Source organism: Vidua chalybeata, chromosome 7, assembly GCF_026979565.1.
Source record: "Vidua chalybeata isolate OUT-0048 chromosome 7, bVidCha1 merged haplotype, whole genome shotgun sequence".
Taxonomy (NCBI): Eukaryota; Metazoa; Chordata; class Aves; order Passeriformes; family Viduidae; genus Vidua; species Vidua chalybeata.
Window position 1 is genome coordinate 10,573,548 of NC_071536.1, and position 26,285 is coordinate 10,599,832.

Consider the following 26,285-nt stretch of genomic DNA (forward strand, 5'->3'; position numbering starts at 1 on the left):
GTTCATGGTCTATTTAGAAGACATGCAAAATATAAACCATCTTTCACAGTGAAAATGCTGTGTTTGGAGAGTCAGTGCTGTAATTCTGCATACTGCTAACTGAAGTGGGTTATACTGCCTTTACAGTAAAGTTATTCTTTTCCTCTGCTATTTACCTAACATATATTTAGCCTTCCAGCAAACAAGTAATTTCAACTTCAACCTCCAAAAATTTTTATTGTAAAATATTTAGGCAAAAGGTTAAACTAGTCCAACAGCAGCCATGTCGTTGCACTATCAAAATTGTAAAGAATTTTTTACTTAAACTAATGAGCCACTCAACTGCATTTCTGCAGTTCTGTTTTATAGCACATAATTGAGCCAAAACACAAACAGTTTATGAAGCCAGCTACGAGTAATTCTTCTGAAATTTTGCTTGGAGTTCAATTGTTTGCCCAGAGAGAAAAGGATGAGAAGGGGAAACAATGGTAGAGGAAAGCTACATCTGCAATCTTATGACTGGAGATCAACCTTCTGCTCAATTCCCATTAGTGCTAACAGGAATATATTAACTCTCCCCATAAAAAAAGTAGCAGGAAAAACAACACTATTAGTGTAACTTAATGCAGATAAGTGTCATTCACTGAAAAGAAGTAACTTGCGTTATGCTATGGGAAATGAACTTACACTGGCCATTCAAACACAGCTGCTGAAGTTTCCCTGCTGTGAACAGGGATTCCCTCAATCCAGAGACAGCGTGCTTCAAGCAGCTCCATAAAACTCTGCAGCTACCACTGCAGAAACTCAGTAAACATCTGCAATTAATACTGCTGAGATTACATTTAACAACCAGATGATACCATTGCAAATACTTCAGAAGGAATTTTTTTTTAACTTCAGAATTTCTAAAGGATTAAAAATACATAAGAAACCACAAACCTCTTCTCTTTCCTATAATTTTAAACTGAGCAAACTACCAGTCCAGTGCTCTGCCAGTCCAACTCCTACCAGAAGCTTTGTGTGATGTCCTGCCAGGGCACTGCTGCCTAGATTTTCAGTTCCCAGAAGATTACAGCTATTCCCCATCCCCCGTGTGACCCAGGGCTGCTGCTGCCATGTGGAGCTCATGTGGTGCCAATGAGCAGGTGTGCCTGGGAATGCAGAAGAGTTCACCCCACATACTCTCTAAGCCATATTAACATTTTTTTATGGTAAGGTCAGTACAGGATAATGAAAATTATGTTTAAAAGCAAGAGGCAAATATTTGATGAATTCCAAGGAAAAAGAGCAGGCAGGGAGGGGGTGAGGAAAAAGGTCTGGATTGAAAGGCTTTCCTGTCCTGCCCTGCCAGGTGCTGCTGGCAGTGTGACAAAGGTGGCAGATGGCTGTGCCCTGCTGCTGTGGGCAAAGGCACCACTCCCCTCACTGCTGCTGGCCTGCAGACTCTCAATGGGTGCTTGCTACAGCAGGTGCCACACTGCACAAGTTCATTGATTCCAAGTTTTCTGGTGTATTTAGGAGTGCTCTGGCTATAACCTGACTGCCAGCAGTGCCAGGTGAGCAAAGCACACCTCTGCTGGGCTGGGATGCTGGGACCTGGGGAGAGGGGCCTGCCCTGGCATGTGGGGGACAGAGGCCACTGCTGCCAGCCTGCAGTGACCTGGGAGCTGCTTTTTGGCTGCTGATGTGTGGCTCCACTTCCCAGCAGAGCAGGAAACATGGGCACCTCACTTAAATTCCTGCAGGGACCTTCCCTGCCAGCCTCTGTGTGATGGAGATGCTGCAGGTTCAGTTAGTATGAGTTGTCACTGGCTGAAGGGATTCTTCTGTCTACTTTTTTCCTTCCTAAATGCAAACCTCCTTAGCACCATCTGGAAAAGCTCCAAGAACATAAAGCTTTGGAAAGGCTCCCCAGCCTTGGTCTGTGTGGACCCTCATCCCTGCTACACTGTGTCATAGCATCGTGGTGCCTGCTGCAGTCAGCTGCAGGACATGAAAGCTGGCTTTCCCTTGGGACACATTTAATGGGAACTGCGAAGCCGAAGGGAGAACATTCCAAGCAGTTGCCAGGAGATGTGGGTATTTGACTAAGCTCAGGCTTCCTTTCCTATAGTCCCTCCTTGCTAATCCTTTCAGAGCAGCAGCATCACTTACACCTTCACAAAGAGCCAAGTGCTCGAGGCAGCACAGGGAGCTGTACCCAGCTGACACCTCAACCTTCACACAGCACTTTTCTAGAGTCCCCCGGGCCATGCTGGCAGCACAGGAGGAAGCAGCAACTTCTCCTTAGTCTCTCTTGGCTTTAGGGCTACAAAGATTCTGGATTTTTTTTTTTTTTTTTAATTTATCTGTTTTCTAACTGACAGCTGCCCCACTCATGACCCTGTCACATCTTTACAGAACATCTGATTATCATGGCTGATTTCAATTATTTTTACATGCATAAATACAGAACAAATGGGTGCAGTAGATATATTTAAATAAAAATTGACAAGATGCATTTATTGTTTTCGTTTTGTACAAAAGCATAACTTAAAAGGCAGACTAGTATAAACTTACTTTGTGCCAAATATTTAAACTTTTCATTCCAAAGAGTAATTGGTTCAAAACTTGTAGATACAGTTTCCACCTGGGAAATCTCTTTTTAAAGACCACAGATAACACAGTATTGCAAAATGAAAATTCTGCAGTCCTTCAACCAATCAGAAGTTGCATTCTGCTCTGAGTGCCAGAATTTCAGCTACTCAGTGAATGGATCCCATGAAACATGAGCCATGCTGGAGTGACCTGCTGAAAAGTCAGTTTGCCTACTGCTCATTCATGTGCTGAAAAAAAGATGTGCATTAGGACCCATGGCATGCAATCTTAGCAAAGACTGATAAATATACATGTAGAAACGGGGTGATGTGTTTGGATTTTTCTTTGCTACTTCATACCAGCCAGAAGTAGCCTAAGAAAACCTAAGTTACTTAAGAGAGTCCCAGATGTCATGCAGAAGCTCAATTATTCTTGAAATAAAAGAATGCTTTCCCCCTGATTTTGCTTTTCCTTTGCACATGTGACATTTCCTCAGTAAGTCTGAAGGGTTTCCTCAGTCACCACCACAGCTGCAGCTGCCTTCTGCCTCGGAGGGAGGACTGGCAGTCTCTGCTGATGACATCTCCAGGGACAGTTGCCTCCGCTGGAAAAAACCTCCCACCAGAACAAGCAGGACACCTCCCTCAGATGCCCCTTCAAGAGCCTCCAAAGTGAGAAGGTTACTTCAAAAGCTACTTTTCCCACAGAACAGGGAAAATGCTGCTGTGCAAAAGGGCTAGCACAGAGCTGGATTCGCGCTCTTGTCATCCAGTATCCAAGCGCAACTCCTGCCGTTGTAAAATGTGGTGGATGCAGTGTGTGACAGCAGCTGTGCAAGAAATGGGGCACAGCTGCACAAGTGTTCCACAAAACCATCTGGAGGAAAAGTACCAAAAACAGAAGCGAGCAAGCCTTGTGTATTTCAGCAAAATTAAGCATAAAGAAATTGGTGCCCATGCAGTGTTTGATATGCCATAGAAACTGCTTCAAATAACATTTGATAAGAAAACTATTTATCAGTGAAAATGCAAGCTTGGACACTACGAATAGTTTACATCTTGTAGGTGTTCACTGATACAGGACAGTGGCATTATGACCAGTGGCTCACCTTAAAGAAGTTATTCATGGTTTTCCAAATGAACTAGTGTTTTACAGTGCTGTACAAATAAAAAGTTGTGGGGAGCATATGAAATATCTGTATTAAATTCCACTGCATTAAGTTATCCAATGCATGAAAAATGACCCAGATGCATTTAAAATAAATGCATATTACAATATCACATATAGTATTATAAAATTATTACTTATGTGCACAGTCCTGATATCTATAGACATGGCACTGTGAAGAAAGCCTGGTTCCTAAGCATTTTTATAGATATTTGATAGTGATGCAATTTGCTATCAGTCAGATCATAATGTCCCTTCAACTTTGGTACATTCAGTGCAAAATATTTTCGGGAGTTTTTTTACTGTTATAAAAATAAAAGGCATTTTTTCCCTGGAGAGTGCTTAAAGAATAAACACTAGCAGAATGTCTGTTCAAGCATGGAAAGTGACAAAACAGAAATAACACTTTTGTTTGCTTGTTTCCTGTTTACACTCTAAGAAACATAATATAATGAACCTATAAAAATAAACAGAAGTCACTGTGTTAGGGTTTTTTCCTGATATGCTGTGATAAATTGCTAGTTTCTTCTTAAAATAGTTTCCATGCAGTATAAAGCATAAAATCAGTCTTATTAAGTTATTAAGTTCATTGTAACAGCTCATATTTTGTCATACACACCACTGGCATACGCATTTCCACAAACCTCCTCACTGCACAAGCCGTTGTTACATCCTTTGCTGCTGATTTTCCTTCCAACTCACTTCTGCCTCAGGAACTCGAGCTCTATGGTGTTCCCCATGCAGGTACTCGTAGTCTTAGGCAAAGCAAGTGTTGGATATGCTGTTATAACATATGGCATAAAGTAATGTACCTTCATGAATTAAAAAAAAAAAAAGAATTTATAAAAGTTCAGTTGTATGCTTTTTGATAATTTACTGGGTAGGTAAGAGACTGAATGATTTCACATTTTGATTTGAATTTTCTATTCAACAACTTTGATGAAATCCAGTCCTTGGGTACATGTCAGTTTTGCAGTAGCCAGATGGATCACAACATGGCATCACGTTTCTGGTTTGCTCAGAACATAAACTTAAGAAATGTAGCCATCCCAAAACCCCATGGATTGCAAGACTTGGCTTTCCCTGCACACCAGGCACACTCTAGTTTCATGTCGAGAATTCTGCCATGACCACAATGCTTTTAACTGCTTCACAAGCTCCTTTGTAGAACCTCATTATTTCAATTGCACCATGACACAATTTTCCTCTAGGAAATCCAACACAAAAGTTCATTCATTCCTTGAGAAGACAGATCCACAAAAGTCCAATGAGCTGGGCACTGTGGTTTGTGTATCACTCAAGTCCAAAAGTACTTGTCTCTTCTACTGCTGTCAACAGTTTTTCATATAACATAGAGAATGATGGGTAAGGGGGAAGGTCCAGACGATTGAAACAAGTGTGAGCCCTGAGGGGAAAAAGAGAGAGGAGGTGAAGAAGTGCATTACTTACTCAAAAGAGAACACACAGATTGGTATGTGCTTGAGTAGAGATGGGCAGATAGTATTCTTTTAGAAGACTTTGTTCTGTCAAATGATGTTTTTCAATTGAACAGGTAGTGAGGTTTAATCTACTTTCTTCTCATTAAAATAAGCCAGTAAGAAGCACTTACGAGGGTCTTTAGAAACATACTGAGAGTCCAAAAGGCATGGGATAAATTTTATCCATCAAACGTGCATGAGAAAAAAAAATAAGAATGATTTGGCATGTTACAAGTCAAACAGACTGGTCTGAAATCTTGGCTTTAATGTGTCTTCTGAGATGTAGCCTTTCTTTTCTGTATGGATGATACTTGAATACTGTATTTGTAATGATAAACAAGATATTTCCACACATCTCCAGATCTACAGGAAACAATCCTACAGTGGTAAAAGACAGATAAATTAGATGCTCTTCCTTCTACAATTCCTTGGCATATGGATGGTGTTGTTGAGGCGTACTGCTTGTGCTGATATTCCCAATGGACACACCTGCCCTAGAGGCCAGCAGCTTTTGGAATTACACAAAACCATCCACAAACCTGGTTGCTAGAGGTTACCCTGCTTTCTTAAGAAGGTGACCATGCAATTTATTTCTCAGTTTTTGAAGTCCATCTACCTCAAGTTTGTTGACACACTTGGAACTGTCTCTCAAAACCTCTTCCAGGGAATGAAAAGGGAGATAACAAAGGTTTCTCTTTGTAGTGAACTCATGGATATCATTGCCTGACCTCAGGGCATGCTAAGGATGGTACTTTCTAAAACACTGAGGTGGATAAGCCCACTCTAATGAAATAGATAACGTAACCATTATTGTGATGGGGTCTTGAGGATGAAATGATGCAAAGAGAAACTGCAAAAGGCATCTCTTCTGCTCTAAAGCTTTGTAACAAAGCCTCACTTTAGACTGATTTTAGAATTTTGGCAGATCTCTGTTTACAAATACTTCAATTTTTTGCAATAAAATACATCATAGAGTTATTTATTTAAATTCAATCCAGCTGAAAACCAAACTCCTCCTGCAGTGCCCTGCCCTTCATCAGTATGATCTATATTATGCGTCAATATGTAAGATGTTAATGGAAGGACTGAACAAGCTCCCTCCTCACAGCAAATGCAACTCCTCATTTAACCTACCCAGTCCCAGAAATCCAGGTCTACCATAGACCTGTACAGACTTCTTCTGAGCCAGAAAGTACTGCCTTCCATGTGAGCAAATTCATTAACTGCCACTTTAAGTGCCTCTCAGCTCCCAGCTATGGGAATGGAACATGGAATGAAGTGGGTTAATCTCACTTGTTAAAAAACCTAAGAGTCCATTACAAACTGGAACTCATTGAAGCTGAAACACCCACTCAGTTACAGCCTTGGAGTGTCATAAAAATATCAGGCTGAAGATATGTATACACAGCACACAAGGTCACACCATTATGATAAACAGTCCAAACACCAAATATGGAATCACTTAAAAACACACTGCCTTTAGCACCCTCCCCAAATCCAGCACCCTTAGAAGAACACTGCTGGCACATGCTGTGTAGCAGAGATGGCATTTCCCTACTCCATATTCCAGGGGTCTGTTAAATTTTTCTACCCAGCCATTTCTCTGAGGCTCCTGGAAGAAAGCTTTCTTTTTACTCGTCCTTTGCCTTTCCAAAAACCTTATAAAAGAATATCTATGATACAGATTATATTATTCCATTTCCTGCAGAGTACTTTAAAAAAACTGAAAATACTCCTTTTTTGATGAAAAAGACTGATTTAAGACCAGCAGCAACTAGAACTCAGTGATCCCTTGAATTCAGTGTAGAGTGCTGAATTGTCTTAGGCAATTAAGAGCCTAACCACATGCTTCTGCTCCATGGGGCTGACAGCCACTCATTAGAACTATGGATCATGCTGTGTGGGCTGTAAAACCACAAATTATAAAAGACACAGTATATAATTAGCAAGGGATTCATTACGAACTGGTTTAATAGTAAGCTGGCATGTTGTTTACATTTATTAAGAGAATTCAGTTTTATCTTATTTTGAGGGCAATTTTGAAAATGGAATCACTTACTGTGGAAAACCAAGTAATTAAAAAAGACAAAAACAAGACCTTTGTCTTCTGAGGCGATGCATGCTTTTCCAACCCCAGCAAACAACTTCCTAAGTCCTTGAGACAAACGAGGTTTTTTCCTTCTGGGTAGTAGCTTCCCCTTCCAACATTTCAAACCACATGGGCACTAACTGGTCATCTTCCTGGGCTCACATTTTATGACAACATCTAAAAACCTATCTTGGTCCCTAAAAGTCTAGGTTCCCAGATTCCCAATTAAACTCCCCTTCATTTTGATTACCATAGAAAAAGAGAGTGATTTAGGCTTAAAATGCAGTAGTCAGACATGAATATAATTTTCAAGTGAATCATCACATGAATTAATAAATAATTTACAGCAATGAACCTGGAACCAATTTCTCAGCATGGGAGTGAATTGAAAGAGCACTGGTCCCTTCTCCTAAGTTAGTCTAATCTGCAACACAGTGCAAAAGAAGGAAGTATAAGTGGCATTGGGGTAGCAATAGTTAAGCTAGACCCATAATAATCAATCTTTCCAGGGCATTTTACATGCTACCTAGTTAGTGTCAAAGACAGCAATACAAGCTAGGCAAGCTGGCATGTGCCTCACAGAAATCTCACTATCTGGATTCAGCAGAGCTGGTTACACAGCAGTCAGAACAGTGGGAACTAGGCAAACATCTAGTGAAAACTTCTGTGTTTACATTCACAGCTGCTTAGGTCACAGTCACATACCTAAGTGACTATCCTAGCTGCTCTTTGTGTCTCAGACCAGGAAGAAGAGATGGGGATGGATATTTTTATGTGTTTTCAACACCGCAGTAATGTTTTTAGAAACAGAGGAAGAAACAAAGTCCACTGACCTGTTAAATCCTCACTTTTGCCACTGAGCACCGAGCACTATCAAATTTCACAGGCACTCCTGCTAAGAGGGTAATTTGCAAAGTACAACACTGCTAGGAGTGAGTGATGGTGCCTTAACATAAAAACTTTAGTTATCTGAGAATCAGTAAGAGTCACAGACTCCTAGGGCAGCGTTCCCAGCAGATCCAGCGATGTGCTTGTGCTTATATGTGCTGGGCTTGTTTGGAAACCTCTTGAAAGCTGCTACTTGGGGTTGTAGTTACTGATGTGTTACCTCCCAGCCAGCAGTACCCGCTGTTTGCACAGGGAGTCTCAAAGGCTACTGAGACCCAGGCTGAAGCTGCACTGCATGCAAGAACTATATGTGTAAAAATGCAAACACTGCTTCTGGCTTGGGGCTTAACCCATTTCAGCACTAACATGGAAGATGTTTCATTTTTTATGAGATCGAGGTTTACCCATGTGTGAATACTTGTGTGAATACCATGTGTGAACTGCTTGCTCATGATGACTGCAGGTGTTTGTCACACAAAGTTGTTCTTATTTTAATTCTCACATTTGTATGGTAAAAACGATGCAGAGACACAAAATTCAAATGTTTGCTAACCAAGGGAAAGTGAGGTAAGTGAAATTTCAACAAATGATACAATCTCTTAAATTCGAGGAGCTGGCATTTCCCCTACACTTGATGAACAGCCTATGATAGCCAAGATTCTCAACATGTTTCTCCATATTGCACTTCTGGAAGCAGTTTTATTCTGCAATTTATTACAACCAGGGTTCTTCATAACCTTTCCAGAGGAAATTCTGAACATCCTGTTCTGGCAGGTCCTGACCTTTTCCAAGCTCTGCTTGCAAGCACCGGGAACTTCAGCTTCAGAGAATATACGGAAAAAATCATGCAATCTCTTTTCTTACTTAAACCCACAAAAAAAAAAAATCCACTTGATTTTGAAGTCAGAAATTATTTTTTAAGAAGTCATAGCTTTTACTTCTTAATCAGAGTCAAAGCTAGTCCATAGGCCAATCATAATCAAACTGTAAAGGAGACTTATGGGGCAACAAGATATTACTAGGTCCCCAGATGACATTAGAGTATTTGATATGAAATAGTGATTTTCAGGATTTGGATTCCTTTAATCCTCAGTTGCCTGGCTCTCATTTGTGCTGTAAACAGGAAAGATGGCTCTGTTTAAAGGCCACCCAATGTGCCTGTGGATTTCACAGCATCACTTCTGCGTCCATGACCTTCTCCATGTGGTTCTGATGGCAGGAGCCAACCCAAGAGACATTTCTGCCTCTGACCTTGCACTGGAGGAAAAACCTACAGGTTGTTCGTCAGGGAGACTCTGTGTGTCTCTGACAGCCACCCTGTGTCTAAGATAAGACTCTGAATGCAAGTTATTCCTGAGGCATCTTGTTTATGAGGAGTGGGTTTATGATTAGGGTTGAGATTCCTCCATGGATCAGCCCAGCCCAAAGCCGCCTCCAGAGGCTGTACACGGCATACTAAATTTGAGGCCTGATTAAGCAGAGGTAGGCTGCCCACACTTCACACACTAATCTGTGTCTAACCACTCCTAACTCATTCTAGAGGCTGCAGAATCACAGAACTGAGTGAAAGAAAATCTCCCAACTATCAGTCTGATCACAGTAGAGAAAAGACAAGAGCCTGTGATGTTTTGTCAAGGAAGAAACCAAGCTGAAGGTGGTTTTTTCATCATTCACACATTATTAGTCTAGTCCTGGCATTGTTACCATGGACCTCTGAAAAGAACTCTCTTTTCTGCTCTAAAAACTGGAAAGAATTTTTTTTTAATCTTTTCATCCCACTCCTCTAAACCTGCCCTACCCAATATAAATTGCAAGGGCTTGTACAACTCAACTCATGCTTTCATATCTTGGACTCTCATACCATTCCTTTACCCTCCTCACCTATTGCAATTGATCTTACTTGTTCTCTTTGAAATCCTCACCTTCTTCTGCCTCCCTTGCTGCTTCTCAAGTGAAATGACTCCCTCCCACCAATTCTGCACTCACAACTTGCCTCTTCAGTATTTGTTAACACTCAACATCAGACCGAGCATAAAAATTGTATCACTAAACTATACTATAAAGCCCATGTCTGATGCAAAAAATATGATAGTAGCTTTCAGTCAGACACAGTCACAAGAGCTATTTAATTTAAATTCACATTAATTTTTGCTCCTAACTTGTGAACTGCATGTTCAGTAAGTAAATACTTGCACATTTAATCAAATGTAACACAGAAAGTCAGAAGTAGCTATAATTCTAAGATAATTTTCCATTAGAAAAACACAATATGGATGTCAGCCACAGTTACACTGCCTTGTCCACCTTAAGAGAACAAAACTGAGTTCAAACCAAAATAGATGCATCAGACACTGCAACAACTGGGAAGGAAATTTGCATGTAAGAGAAGGTGCATTTGCATATTCAGTGAAGGCTTGTTAATGTTTGTCAAACAGCTGATCTGTTACCCCAGAGAGTGGCACTGTGAAGCCACCCTGGCATTAGAGCCCCCAGAGCTGTACCTTGGAAGAGCAGTGATCTTCCCCCACTTCTCCACGCAGAAGCGCCTGGGCCCATTGCTCCCCCGGAGAGAGGCAAAGCCTTCGTAGGGAATGCTGGACGTGCCTGTGACAAACTGCAGCACAAACACCCGTCAGGACAGGGCTGCACACAGGGCTGGGGGGACTCACAGCAGCACACCCACCACAGCCCAGACACTTTGGGAAAAGCATTTGCAAAGCAAGGAAATTCGTGAGGCACAAGCAATAAATGCTACTTTACATGGAGGCTAAGGGCAAACAGACCATTTCCTGGCTGGGCTCTAGAAGAGGCAACTTAGCAGATTAATTTCCTCCACAGGTTTTCTGCTGCATAAATACTGTAGAATAATACACTGTCAGTATCCAGTTACTCAGACTTAAGCCTAAGTGAGTTTTTTTGCTGCCGTTTCCTACATTAAAAGGAATTAATACAAGTAGTAATATCTGATGGCTTCATGCTATGCCCTTCTAGCTGTATGGATTTCCTTTGCTTTACAAACCACAGTTAACTACTGTATGAAAAGGACAAAATTCTGAAGGTTAGGTATGCCCACTGACATTTGCTGAAATACTGACTAGTGAGCAGTTTTATTTACAACCTGTCATAAAGAGATCAAAGGTAGCTTTTGACAGATCAGAGACTACTTAAATTGTAATGATTTATAATGGATATTATAAAAACTTTTGACTAACAGATGTGACAGGAGCATACAAGCAGACATTTCTGTCTCTCCATCAAATGAGATGTTCCTGACTGCCTTTTTTACAGACTTTAAAAAAAAACAGATTCAAAAAAGAAAATTCTTCGTAACTCAGTGATCAGATAAAAATTCTGAATTGTTAAAACCAGCAGACTTCATATTAGATCAATAACGTGGTATGGTTTGCAGTAGAGGTTTGTCTGTTTCTTTACAGATAGGATGGATGTAACCTGAACTTAAAAAATTTAACTCAGTAGTAAACACACATGTATAAATATTCTTCTGTTGAGATATTTTGTCCTTCAGCAGCAGGGTGACTGGAACCTGCAGGTTTAGTGAAAATGGAATTGGACTGACTTTAAGGTTTCCATCATTATTTTCTAATTTGAGGCCTTGAACTTCCATCTAAGCTTTCTCCTTCCTAAGCTGTATAAATACTATTAACATTTCTACCTAATGACATAACCAGTTACACAGTTTTCCTTTTCTATCTTTAGGAGTCTTAATGTACTTTTAATCAAACAATAGTAAAGAATTATTGCAATCAGCTATTGTATCTTAAAGGTACTTTTAAACTTAGAAATCTATAAAAATAGCTGTGAGCTTCTGTCACTTGAAATTATTACATTTAGCCTCTGACTCAGGCTATTCCCACTAGTAAACATCACCATAATTTCTGGGTATCCTAAACCAGAATGGGGCTATTTTAGCACCAAATTTTAATTATTTTTCCACAGATCAGATGATTTCTTACCTGTAAAAGTCTTAGACGTTGTTCATTGTTGAACCTTTCCACAGCAGCCCAGAACCACCGAATTACAATGTGATTGTCATGATAACCTGTTAAAACAACAAGAGCCTTCATATTATCAGGTGCTCTGAAAGTGGTTGAGGGAATAGTTAGTAAGCTTTTCCTGGTTTGTCCCTAGTCACAGTAATGCCATATTCTTTATCCACTTGCATCAAAAGGCAGCAGGTGAGAGAGAAATACTCCTAAAATGCTTAAAAATCCTAAAGGCAGAGAATGAATGTACTATGACAAAAAGAATTGAGATCCATCGTGCAATCATTTCTTACATTAATCAGTCACTAACAGGAATGCTAATTCTTGAAATATTCCAATACTGTCCTACTTATCTACCCAAAACTACAAATGATGCTGCAACCATCTCACAGTATCTCACAGTTCCCAAATCTTCTGTTGCTCTCAAATTACCTCAAGTACCAGCCTGCAGTCACTGTGATTGCTTCTAATTTCCTGTCAACATTGAGTGTGTAAAAAAAAAAAAAGAGGAACATCCAGCTAAGAATGGCCACCATTTCCATTTCTCTTCCAGGTACCTCCCAGTGTGCAGCTGAGCATGGTACTTTCTGTGGAGAAGAGTGTTCTGTCGTGCGGTCTTGGCAAGAACAGCCAGGAAAGAGCTGCAAGGGGATGCAACAAAGCAAACTAAAATGGAAAAATTACCTTCTCCCAACACTAACTTAACCAGAGAAGTTCAAAAGTTACTATAAATGTATCTCATGGGATGGTTTTTTACTGTCTTGAGAACTAGGTAGATCCAGAGCCCTCAACACTCTCACTGAAAAAGTCAAAATTCAAGTTACCTCCTCTGTACTCTGTATTATTTCTCCAGTCACTCAAGTCAATTTCTGCTGTTCCAGCTATAACCAGTTCCAGTTCTCTGGCATCAAATACAGAAACCAGTCTTGCATCAACCACCTGTGAAAGGAAATAAAATGCATAGCAACACTTCTTCATGTACTGATTTGTGCCTCCCCATAAAGTCTGCTACTAAGGTATTTACCAGGTATCATTCAGGTAATTCAGAATTCAGGTTTTGTCTTTTTAAACAAACAAGTCTCAGAGACCCAATGCAGAAACAGAGCAAGGATTCAATGCTAATCATACAGTGATCGAGAGTATTGTCCAGTGCAAAGCAGATACATAACCACAAGTCTTTTATATAAATGACAAAAAAAATTTTTTTTACCCTCCCTTCCTCTTCCAATATCTGCAAGGGCATTTCTGATTATATTTGGGACCCTGTATTTTGGAAATGTATATAAGGAGAAAAATATTTTGGAAGGAGAAAAAAATTTAATTTCATTTTGGAGCTTTTTACCTCATAGAAACCACGAACCAGACTTTCTGTTTGTTGTACAACTCCTCTCTCAATTCTCCATTTCACCATTCTCTCTATATATTCTTTCTTGTTCTTTTCAGTGACTGGAATATTGGCACCTCCTGGTTTTAGTTCCCGTTCTGTGATCTTAGGACAAAAAATGACCAAGTGACAACACAGTTATTATAAAGATAAAAGAAGGAATTGTAGTAATTTAAATTTTTAAGCTGAAGTAATTCCTCAAAATCACTAACCAAGCCTGACAAGCAAACTGGAATATGTGAAGTAAGAGAACATACAAAAATTATTTTTTACAACAATATTTTAAACTCCATTTAGTCTGAGGAACCTTCATAATAAGATTTAAGAATAAGCTGAGAAGAAGCAACAATCTTTACAGTGACTAAAACACTGAAGTTTTCTGAACAACACCTTAACAAAGGTGTTGCAATACCTCTGAATGGCAACTTTGCTACAATTAAATTCAGGTAAACTACTTCTAGCAAAGCAATCCTAAAGTCTGATATTTTGGATACTCTCCAGAAAATCTCCTTAACCAGGAAAACGTTTTTGACTAGTTACAAATATTAATTCCTCTTCAGATTTCAACATTGGTTTCACCAGCAGGAATTTTTTAAATACAAGTTCAAAGCAGCATGTAGAGACACTCATTCTTCTGTCCAAATAAATGTTTATCTAGCAGTAGAATGCACCAAGGAAATGAAGAAACTTGCACACCTGCCCAAAAACTTCTTCATTTACAGTAAACGTGAGATCTAGGATATCGTGTATGTCATTGTCTTTCATCCACTGCAAACTCTGGTGAAACTCCTCATCCAGATATTCCAGGTCACTCAGGTCACAGAGTCTGACAGAAAAAAGAAGAAGAAAACACACAAATAGAAATGATGGCAGCAGCCTGTGCTCAGTAACTAAACTCAGACAAAACAGACTGTGAATGGGAGCCAAGAGAAACATTAATAAAGAGGACAACTTCAAATCTCTGTTTATTTGCCTGGTAACAGCACTTACTGTATAACACAAAATAACTCTGTAAATATACAAAACTCCAGAATTTAATTTGAAGACACATTGCTTCTTAATGGTGAGTCTGCCCCATATTTCCTGTAAAGCACATTTAGGAATTATGAAAATACAAACATTGAAGAGATAAAGAATTCAAATAATAAATGAAATTTTAAGATTTTTTAAACAAGCAAGCAGTGTCCTTTTTGTTTATGTAGCTACACTGCCTCATCTCCATTATTTGCTGAACTGCTTAGATTTCCAGCTTACCACATACTTGCCATACTTTCCCTTACCTCGTCCTTCTTACTAAAATGATGCTGCTAGCATTTAAGTGTTTTAAAAATATATGTGCACTAGGAATGGATTAATTATTTCCCACTACTCGAACATGCAATGTTTTATAGGAATAAAATGCTTCCAGACATCTCAAAACCAGCTTTCAAATAAAAAGTAAAGCACCTTAAGTTTATTATGTCTTAGGTTCCAGACATGCTGAGCAAGCACAGCTCTCATTGTTTTAGCCAGAACAGAAGCAGTAGTTCTGGAAACCAAGTCTGAAGTCTATCAAAGTATAGCTCCTCAAAATGGAAATTGCCAACAATCAGTCTACCTCTGAGAATGGACGGTGCAGTCTAAGTTATGAAGTGATTCATATCCTATCCTGTGAGTCATTACATGACAAAGGAATAAGAACTCTTCTATTAGTATCTGGAATAAGCCCACAGCACTTGCACTGTACATCTTCAAGTCTAAGATTTTGCAGAAGAAAGCTGAAAACAGGGCTAAAACAAAACACAAGGTTCTCATACTGATCACAAACAACATTCTGAGGTAGTGGAAACAAGGAAGTTTTTCAAAAAAGTTATGGATTGAAATCAGTTTATTAAATTAGAAATAATGGCCTGTCTCCTTTGTCAATACAGCATCATAAATAATCCATACACAAAATGGCATCATTGATGGGGATGGAACCAAACAAAAGAGGAGACAGAACAGTTCTACTCACATTCGGAGGAGGGCTTTATAAAAGGGTCTTGTAAAAAAGGCATCCAGCAAATACTGATGTATCAGAGCAAGACCAAGAATTCGACCACTAAACCTGAACCTGGAAGAGAAAGAGTTACGGTCATGATACTGAAACTTTGTGGTTGGTACACTGCTCTGTCATCAAAACTTGCATGCATTTCCAAACAGCATTATTAAATCAGACAGCTATGTCTAAATTGTGGTATTTTTGTTTATTTCTTGGGTTTCTTTAACATTCTCAGTAAGGCTCAGGGAAAAAAATAATTTAAAAAGCAAGTCTGCAGGGTGTGGTAAATCCATCCGATACCTAAGTTACAACTGCTCAAAAATGTCAAATCTATATTTAACCCAATCAGCTCCTGCCAGAGCTGATTGGGTTAGAGCACTTTATAAATGCATTATCTCCCAAAATGATAGCCACTGCCTATTTCTATTTCACACCCCTACAGAATTAACTTGTTTTCATGTTATAGAGAGGCCAAAGTTTCTTCTAATCTTTCCCAGCCTGACAGCTCATGCTGCCTGTCTTTCCTACTGGCAGGGACTCCTTGCTCCCTCTTCTGACTGTGGTTAAGGAGTTCTATGTATATTTTCACAAAGAGTGCCAGAAAGTTTTCTATGTATTCCAGTGTTCTCCAGCCTTATGTCAACAGGATCTAAATCTTCTCTCACCTCTCTTTTTCTTCCCTTATTATCTTCATTTTGTTGGGTGTGTAAGGAGGAAGTTTGCTCTCAACCTTGAAATAGGAGGGTCTTTCCAAACATTCCCATGAGAATCAAGATCCATCATGGAAACTCTTCCACAATTCTAGAACTAGATTAAAGTCTAGTGTTTGTTTTCAGAATAAATGTTTCTTGAACTTTCTGTTTATGTATCCTTTACAACATTTTTCTTGGAAAAATTAGGGCTTTATTATACCTGCTTGTACAATCTTTGCAAGACGAGGATGTGACTTGCAGAACCTTCCCCTTTCTATGAATAAATTGCTTGTCACAGCTGCATTTTCTGAATTCCCCCTGAGGCTGTACAAAAGCAGCACTCCCTGAAAGAGATAGGGCTCATGCCTCCTTCATTCCCCAGGTCTCTGGTCCAGCACTGCAGAAGCCAGGGATGAATAAAAACCACTGGCAGAAGCTGCACAGCACCTAAGGGTTTTCTCTCACCTCTATGCCAGGCTGTTCTGCCTTTCCAATAGAGACTTGAGATACTGGAGTTCAACAGGCAGGTTGCTTCAAGTAACTGAACTGTCAACCAGATATTTTCTTTTAATTTGTAAAATTAGTAATGAGATTCCCCTCTAATACTCATTCTTCATAACTGGCTTTCAAAAAATAAGAACTCAGTGCATATGTATCCTACAGAGATGAGTAGCTGTCATTCCACTATTAATGTAATCCAACTACTTACACAGCAGAATTCTGTCAATAGTCACAGCACAGCTTTACAGATTTATGGTGAAGCCATGGCTTAAATCAACTGAGGGTGATGTAAACTGGCTTATAATTGTGAAAATAGGATTAGGCAAAAATCCTCGATAACTGTTTTAGAAGCATGACTGAATGTACAGACTGTTTCAAAGCCGTGTGATCAGCAGTCTCCCCCCTACCCCCAATTAAGATATCACCACAGATTTTCTTCCAATAGGTATGTTGGAGTTTTTCCACTGAGGAGATCTCTGTACTTTTTAGGAAGACTCAAACAAATTACATACAGTAGTATGTGCCTGAAACCTCTCTTCATCTCCTTAGCTGACAAAAAGTCAATGTGTTGTTATTTTTCTTGTTTTTTTCTAATACACAAGAGGTTAATACTGCTTTGATGAAATGACTACTAATGTACAAGAAATGCAAGGAGTTGTGTTGTGAGACAATCCCATGATACATGTTCCAAATCATAATTTTGCTGACCTTGTGAGAAATAAGATAATTTAAAAACCACAAGAGAAACCAAAATCAAGGGAGTCTAAAGAAATGCTATTATTTTGCTGCTGGTTAAAAAGATCAGATTCTGGGTTACATGTCTTGATCAGATTTGAGCAGTTGTTCTACAAGTGGGAATAAGAGAAACTGTATCTGAAAAGAAAAGAATTCTTACCACTCATGGTGATTGTCTACGAAAGCAGACATGGGACTTATTTGTACTGTGTAGGTATCGTTGGCTGAATATTCAAACAAACCATAATATGGATTGAAGAGCTCCCTGGACACCAGGAAAAAAAACTCTCTTGATGGTCCACTGTAGTCCAACCTTTAAAGAGAAACCTGGCATTACTATGAAGTAAGAAGCTTTTTTTTTTAAATCTACATTCCTTACACTATATTTTGATTAAAATTTCGTAAGATTTTAACCAAAACCCTTAGCCATGCAGATTGCTTAATGCAAAAGTATGTGGAACTCTCAAGGGACTATTCTAAAATGGAATGGCTTGCAGGACTGGAATGAAGTTCTCCATGTGGGCTGCACTCATAAAAAAGCTTTGGCTCCAGCTGTAGTGGCTTCTTTGCCACAGGAATATAACCAAATAATTGGGGCTGGCCAGGGTAGGGAGGAGGAAAATCATGAAAAGAGCCAAAATCAGACTTATCTACATCTGACAAATTAACAATGAAAATAAAAAATGGTCATATATTGTCTTTGCAGACTTGCAACCATAGGACAATTTGAGGGATAATATTTCTGTTTTCTCTAGCAATATAATCTGAGATTACTTCAGTGATTTATGTTTCTTGGTCTAAATTTTCTTGTCTGTCTTCCAAACTTGAGTGCATTTAAATGTCTTTTGGAGAGTGCACTTCCTTTGTGGGGTTTTTTTATTTGTTGTTTTCTTCTTTTTTTCCCCTATTTCAAGATTCCAGTACTAATGAATCTAAATAACCCCTTCTTCCTGAATGATAAACAAACTCATTGCTGACAATGCACTGAGACTGAATTGTGACATTACTCTGCAGGTCACCAGTGAAATGAGTTAGGTATGATGTTAATGCTCTATTAGAGTTGGAAAACAGAAATCTAAGAGTTTTCCAGTGGGGAGCATAGGTTTTTTATAACCCGAAGAAATAGACAGAAAGATACATCTTTTATAGATAAAATATTTAATATTTGACTCAAGTACTAAGACAATGCACAGACAGAAGTACCACAGAGAAGGTCAGCTTTCACAAAGAACTCATGCTACGAATGTTTTGGCTCATTAACTTTTACAGAAGACAACCACAAATGAGAGCTGTTTTTGAGGATGAAGTTGTCAGGAAAGTAAAGGCTAGGAGCCATTATCAAGCTGAGGACAAACCCTCTTTCCTCAGCTGAATAAAAAACATTTTCCCTTCAGTCACTTGGAAGGATTTCACTTCTGTTAAGCTTCAGCAGTGAAGTACTGAAACAGATCCTTACCCTGGCAAAAAGGGGTAGATTCCATCAACAAAGTAGAGAAAAAAAAATTCAAAAATGGTTCAGTATCATGGACAACTGTCGGGTCTTGATCTTGGCATGAATACCAGGATCAAGTAAAGGGTCATCTGCAAGACTCTTGCAAACTTCTGGGATAATCAGACACACTAAGAAATCCTAAGCTAGAAAGGAAACTGTGTGCTTGACTATCAGCCATTTCATACAGCTCCTTCTGTATGCAGTTACTGTGAGTCATGTTAAATAAATCAATCAGGAGAGTCCTGCACTGCCAGTCAGATTTATCCGACAATTAAAGGCTTGGCACAAGGGTGAGAAAACTTCATACGAGAGGTATGCAACCACACAACAGCTGCAACTGTGGGGCATTTGGATATTCAGGAGAGTAGTATGTTGTTGGCAACATGACTCATGTCTCCTAGGAAGCACCATTAGTACTTCAGATTTACCACTCTTAAATGCAAAGCAGCTTTTCCTAATAGTTCAAAGAACTCAGGAAAAACAAGGAACCATATTTTTTCTATCTAAATTTCATAATGTATTACCAAAATGAATGAGTGTATAAAAACCATTAAATGAGCATCACAATTGATGAGTATAGAAACTGAACATTTGAGGAAGATACGCATTACGAGACTTATGACAGAAATCACTTGAACAGCAATAACCATGTCTGAGTTGCCCCACTTACTATTTTATATACTAATAAATCAATAGTTACTAGAATGTTGTATTATGCAAGTATTTCCTTACCCATTACTTTATGACTTGTATCTCTTTACCAAGAGGAAAAGAAATGCAAAAGCAAACTCCTACTTACACTCTTAAAAAAGGAGGAGCAGATAGGAAACAATTAACTTTCAGTATTCCTCCTCTCCTCCACCCTGACCTGTCTTTCTTCACCTGGCCAAATGAGTACTTGGATGTGACACACATCCTTGCACCATCTCTCATGAAACAATACTGTTTGCACACATCCTTTCTTCATTAAAAATACAGATGTGTAAATAAAGGACTGACGTCATTTTAATTTGACTTTTCTCCTAATTAACTGATTATTTTCCATTAAGGCTAGAGTCTCACGTAGAGATGGATATAATGGGGACAGGAGGTGTCACTCCCATTTCCAGGTCACTCTTCATGTTGCTGAGTGTTGAAATGCAAAAGTGTGACATCTGATGGAAATGGTGTATCTGGATCAATCTCTATCTCATGTATGATTTAAAAAATTTCCCTTTCATTTTTAAATCTGATTTGAGGCTGTAGCTGTGAAAGTAAAGCCTCATAGGAGCTGTGTAAAACAGGCCTTGCTCCTGCATCCCCACCCTCCTTTGTCAATACAGCATAATCTCATTGTGCACCAGCCTTGCCATTCCAGTTCTGACTTTTTCCTCAGACAGCATGGTGATATTATTTATATGAACAAGTCCACACTTGGCTCTCAGCTGTAAACACTCTTTATTTTAAGACTTCACTGCGTCTTTATTAACACTAAGTGCTTCAGGGTGAACTTTAAACAAACAGCAGGATTTAGAGGTTTTCAAAGACATATTAATTTTATCTAATCTTGTAGGAGATGTTTCTATTACAACTTTGCATTTTAAAGACTCACACATTGCATGGCAAGAGCCCACACTACAGCATTCCAAGAGCTGTGCTGCAGTTTTCTGAATATCACGGAATAAAAGTTTGAATGTTTATAAACATATTCATGAACCATTTCAACAACAGACAAGTGGGCTTTAAGACCTGCCAAAGGGGGCATAAATCAAGAGACAAAAGCAGCAAAGAGTACATTGTTTCAGTTTCACTTGCAAAGGAAATCTAACCACATCTTGCTTTGCAAAGCACATCTCACAACCTGTAAGACATTAGACTTTCATTAGACACAGATTGAGCATTCTCTGAATGTGACTTTGAAACGTGGGGAATATTTGGGGTTTTTTTAACAACTGGCAACAGCCCAGTTGCTTTTATTTGTGATGGAGGCCCTGGCCTGGAGAGGCAGTGAGTATCTCCTGTAGCACTGAGGGCTTTCTGCTCTCAGTGGCTCAGACAGGCGCTAAATTAAGGACTGAGCCCATAGCCTACTCTGAAAACACGCTCCCTCCAACAAATGGCAGCTGTCTTTTGGTAAGCCCTAGAGACCCAACAGCAGAGAGAAAAGAAATATGAAAAACACAAGAAAGTTGTTTAGTTTGTAATTTGCTTTCCCAGCAACATTCTGAAACACACACCAACCACTGGGAAAATTCACATAGGCATTCACATTACTTCTGCAAAGGCAGGATATGTTACATTGCAAAATGCTTAAGAAGCCATCTTGAACAGCTCTATGTTCTAGGCTTGTGTATGTGGCATTTCCTGACCACAGTCCTTCCTCTTTTCACTCTAGACAACAAGTTTGGTGAGAGAGGAGCTGCAAGACACCGTGTTCTCAGACCACAAATACTTCCCTGTTCTACTCACCCTTCTTCCCCAACGAACGTGACATAAAGTTTATTTCTCTGCAGGTCTTTTCTCGAGTAGCCCATGATCTGGTTAAAGGCATCTTCTAACAAGTGATCTCTCCTGATGATTAATCTGAAGGGCAAAATTATTTTGAAACAGCAATTTGTGAACATGAACCACATTTGGAAACATCTATTTAGACAGCAGGATAGTAAGCAGGGTGATTTCAGAGATACCTGTTTCTGCTGGATAATTTTATTCAGATCAGAAAGCTCCTGTTCTCCTCCAATGCTCTCCCTTATGTTTCAAAAAAATGTCCTTTGTACAAAGAAGAGTAGTTTTGTTTTGTCTACCTTAGTTCTTCCTTAAATGAAAGTCTTAAACAGAAAGGTCTTAAAGCTGGCCTTTTCATTAAGTCTGAAATCCTTTTGTAAAGCTAGGCCCCTAAGTGAGTTTAACTGTGAGTAAGAGTCTCATATTTTCCATAAAAATCAATCTCTTAACATAGAAAAAGATAAAAACATGGAAAATCACAGTATGATAAACCCAGAAACACACATCCCTACATTATCCTTGAGGGTGGGATGGTACAAAAAGTCCAGAAGGAATGGCAGTTATTTGTACAAAACCCCACTGAAACATCTTATGTGAAAACACAATGTACCTTCTGAAAGAAAAATTGTGAAAATGAGGAAGTGTCATAAAGATCTAAAATAAGAGGTGAAAGAATCCTCCTTACTTAAATATTTTATTCTCTGCCAAAAAAAAAATGTGTTTACTTAGTTTCCTGAAACATCACTTGCCCTGTATTCAAATACTGCCTATTGTGTGTGCCCATCAGACTGCAGCTGCTGCTGCCTGCAGGAAGGCAGCTGAACCCACCCCAGCCTCCTGCAAAGCCCCTCTGCCCTGCAGAGCTCAGTGACTGCACTGAGCCATCCTGCTGAGGACATGCAAGGGGAGAGCCCAGGAACTGAGCAGGCACCTGGGCAACAAGAGGACCCAGGCAGCAGTGGAGCTGTGCTGGGCCCTGCTTTGAACAGGTCAACACTGCTGCCTGGGAAAGCAACCCAGAGAAAACTTCCATTCACATGTCAAACTACAGCTTAAAAATCTACAGTGGGATGGCAAATAAGTCAGGGAATAAGAAATGGAACAGGCTATTACAGAGAGCGAATGCTCCCCACCAGTTATTTGTCCAAGCATTCAGGACAAAACTTGCATAGATAAGGCTTTAACTGTTTATGATTTCATTATATTCTAGGCAGACATTGCTCAACCTTTGCCTCTTAAGACTTGTCTAAACAATAGCATTTTAATCCCATTTCAGTTCTGCAAAATTTCTAACAAGCTCACATGAATGAAGTCTGAGCTTTGCACAGATTTCTGCAAAATAAGAGAAGTGACTGGCTGAAAGAAATAGGAAAAAAATAGAAAACCCCTTTTTTTTAATAGAGGAAATGATTAAATCATGTTCCAGTGCCTCATGGCTATGAGTTTGATAACTGGCACAAGACTTGGTAATTTACAAAATTTTGAAAGTATCTTGTGAGGACAATTATTATATATAACAGCATATAATCACATGATTAACAAATAAATGAAGGAGGGAAGACCTCACTCCAAGTACTCTACCATTCAGAGTGCTAAAATAAAAATATTAGCAGTTTTTTTAAGGCAATCTTTAGAGTTTAGTAACAGTTAATGCACAAATTCTCTTAACTAAAGAGGACTGTGGTATCAGGACAGGCAATGATGTACAAAAGATATGCCAATCTAATTTTTTTTAGTGGAAAAATATATGAGAAAATATAACTGTTTATATCATAATTAAAGAATTCAGATGCCTCCTGTTCTGCAGGCCTCTTCCCAAAGCTCTTTTTGGCACTGTATTGATAATATTGTCTGTACAAAAACATAGTTGGAGGAAGCACAGAGGTGCTCAGAACTTGCTGTATGCTCTGCTATGAATTCCATGCTGGCATTAAGTCTTTTGTTACAGGTTTTATATTCCCAGAAATGCCTGGGTAACCATAACGTCCGCATTCTTTCTAATGGGAAGAAGCTTACAGATGCGTGAGGCAAAGCATGCTGCCTGAAAAGAAATCCAGTTTTATGAGATACACAACGTACTTCAATTTCCCTGGGCCTTGTCCATATCCTTTAGTCTCCAACTTCCTGTAGAAGTTCCTCAACTTGGCTTCAAAGTCTCTTTTGTACGGAGCTGGAGCTCGGGCATTGGCACGCTGAGTACCTGCAGGGAGCAACAGGCAAAGAATGAGCTGAGTGACATGAACTGATGGATGTCCCATCTGCTACTGGAAAGACTCCTTCACAGCAAAAGGTATGCATGGTATGTACTTGGTTTAGTCACCTTTATAAAGAGTAAAAGCTGCATATCTTCAACTCTGCTCTGCATCCAAGACTTTTTGGTTGCTCACTTCCAATAGTATCATCTTTCAAAAGACAATCTTAAAAGAGCAAATCCAGGTCAATGCAAAAGATGTATTTTAAAAACAACATAAGCAACTACAAGGACTTTACTTTTTGTTTTTCAAGTACACTTTATGTCTAACCTTTATAATTATTCATACGATAAATGTTCTATTCTGGTTTTAATATTATCAGGAAAACAACAACTCAGAAATGAAGCAAAAACTGACTGGACTCTGCATTGCCCCTGTTGACTACACTAAGAGGAAGAAGGAAAACATTTGGACATTCCTTAGTGGAAGTTTTTCCCTAGGGAAGTAACAAGGAAGAAAAATATAGGAAGAATAGAAAGAACACCAAATTTAAGTTTGTGGAATTTCTAATCTGTGGCTGCAGAAACATACATGATGGTCATGTAATTGAATTTAATTTTGACAAACTGTTTTTGAGGGTCAATTTCTTGAAAGCAAGGAGAGATGAGAACTGCACACCAAAAAAAAAAGGCCTACCCTACAACCGCATGTACAAGTTCGGTATATACAAATTAGGTGTTTAGTCTCCTCTATTCTGAAAACGGCCATCATTAGGACTTCCACTGCCTCCCTGGATAAATGATTTCCACTGATTTGATTGCGAGGCAGGGTGCCAAGGAGGCAGTTGAACTCCTTCCCTGAGCCGCCGTGTAGACATCCCACACAAAAAATTCGGAGGATGTTTAAAATTTTTCATGCTCTAAAGTACACATAAGTTGCCAACTACTTCTCTGGATGGTCACCTGTAATGCTCTGAAAGCACAAATGAACAGTTTAGCAGCACTTGTCTGCAGAGTTCTGGCTTTTAACTCAGTTCCTCATGCAAGTTTGCTTTTGGCTCCCTGCACGAAACGAAGCCAATCCAGAAACAGTGATTGCTGCTGTGGGGGAAGGCATGGGAAATTTCAGGTAATAAAAGAGAGGAGGTGCATCCGTTCAGCCTGTGGGCAGAGACAGGGGAAGGAGAGCAGCCACAAAGCCCATGGGTCTGACGGAAAAGGCGACAGCACATCCTGCGGAAGTGGGGGCTGGAAGGAGCTGCAGAGTCTATCTGTGCAGAGATCGGAAAGAGCCAGTGAGCTCACTAACAACACTGAACGCCATTTAACAGGTCTTTAAAAGACCTGTCTGACCAGAAAGACACTTGGCACTTGTTCCAGGCTGAAGTGAAGTGTGGGAGGAATAGTAAATATCATGGAACCTGCAGGGCTCTAAAAGGAACATGAAGGACCCCTCTGGCAAAAACAGATCCTGGTCACTGATTCATCTGTAGTGGTTTTTCTCTTTTACTGAGAGCACCAAGAGCTTCTAAAGGTACATTCAGCTGAAATCTCCTGAAAACTTACAGAAACAGTAAACAAGCCTTTTAACTACTAGCCTTTTCCCTCTCATTTGTTTTGGTTTGGGTCAAACTAAGTACAAAAATGCAGTCACCAGAAAAAAGCAACAAAAATATACTTTAATGTTAACCCCTCAAAGAAGCTGGATGTTTTTTTGAAGGGTACCACAAAACATGAATCTGATAACACATTACTTCATGGTTCAGAGATCAGCATCATAATATTCTGTCAGCACATGTCAAGTCCTCACTGCAAATCAGATGCATATGCCAAGAAATTCCTGGGCAATTATAGTGATTATTTCCGCCTTGGGAACAAAAGATGTTAATGGAAGAGGTAAAAACCACCAGTGATGTGATAATCATACTTGATTTTCAAAGAGGTCATATTCTAAAGCAGATATAAAGAGTAGCTTCATGACTATTCATCTTTTCCAAAACAGAAAATACAAGTGATTGTGACTGATCTGAACAATGGATCCTTAACACCCCACCTCGTGCAGTGCAGCACAGCCAGCTTAGCTGATGAGAAAACACAGAACCTCCATAGTAACATGGGCTATTTGCAATTTCTTATCAAAAAAGTCATTTGTACACCAACACAAACGTGCATACTTGCAGACTGACAGGGAGATTCAATGGTCTCTCTATATTTTTCTACGAGCCAGAAGAAAGATTACAATTTTAAGGAGAGTGAGACTAAACCCATCACTGTTCATTCTCTCCTATCTGCTGCTACTGTGAATAAATGAGAATATCACACGTTAAAGATTGAGTGTATTTTGTAATTACTTTGTTGGAATGAAGCTATGCCCAGCATGCTTTGGTGTATGCACCTCTGATTAAGAAATCTTAACTCTGGACGCCAAAACTGGTTTTATTTATAAAAGACTGCCAGGTTTGCAGTTGGAACTAAGATGCATACATGGAGATCATTCCCTTGTTTTCTATAAAGGGAAACAATTGTATCTAAACCATACACATACTGCAAGTATTAATAAATGTGAATATTGTATTTCACTGCTTCGCAGAATGCCATAAGATC

The 26,285-nt window shown here is 39.3% G+C and overlaps 1 protein-coding gene across 1 annotated transcript in view; it reads right to left on the reverse strand.

Annotated features, from left to right (window-relative positions):
- Window positions 1-2,454: 2,454 nt before the first annotated feature.
- Window positions 2,455-26,285, reverse strand: part of HECW2 (HECT, C2 and WW domain containing E3 ubiquitin protein ligase 2) — a 143,136-nt gene continuing 119,305 nt past the window's right edge. Inside the window, exons 20-29 of the mRNA XM_053947323.1 lie at window positions 23,570-23,690; window positions 21,455-21,568; window positions 17,675-17,827; window positions 15,560-15,658; window positions 14,263-14,392; window positions 13,525-13,671; window positions 13,007-13,121; window positions 12,153-12,238; window positions 10,680-10,792; window positions 2,455-5,128 (exon numbers count right to left, since the gene is read on the reverse strand). Coding sequence (XP_053803298.1) covers window positions 5,017-5,128; window positions 10,680-10,792; window positions 12,153-12,238; window positions 13,007-13,121; window positions 13,525-13,671; window positions 14,263-14,392; window positions 15,560-15,658; window positions 17,675-17,827; window positions 21,455-21,568; window positions 23,570-23,690 — 1,190 coding nt within the window. The 3' untranslated portion in view covers window positions 2,455-5,016. The remainder of the gene's footprint in view (window positions 5,129-10,679; window positions 10,793-12,152; window positions 12,239-13,006; window positions 13,122-13,524; window positions 13,672-14,262; window positions 14,393-15,559; window positions 15,659-17,674; window positions 17,828-21,454; window positions 21,569-23,569; window positions 23,691-26,285) is intronic.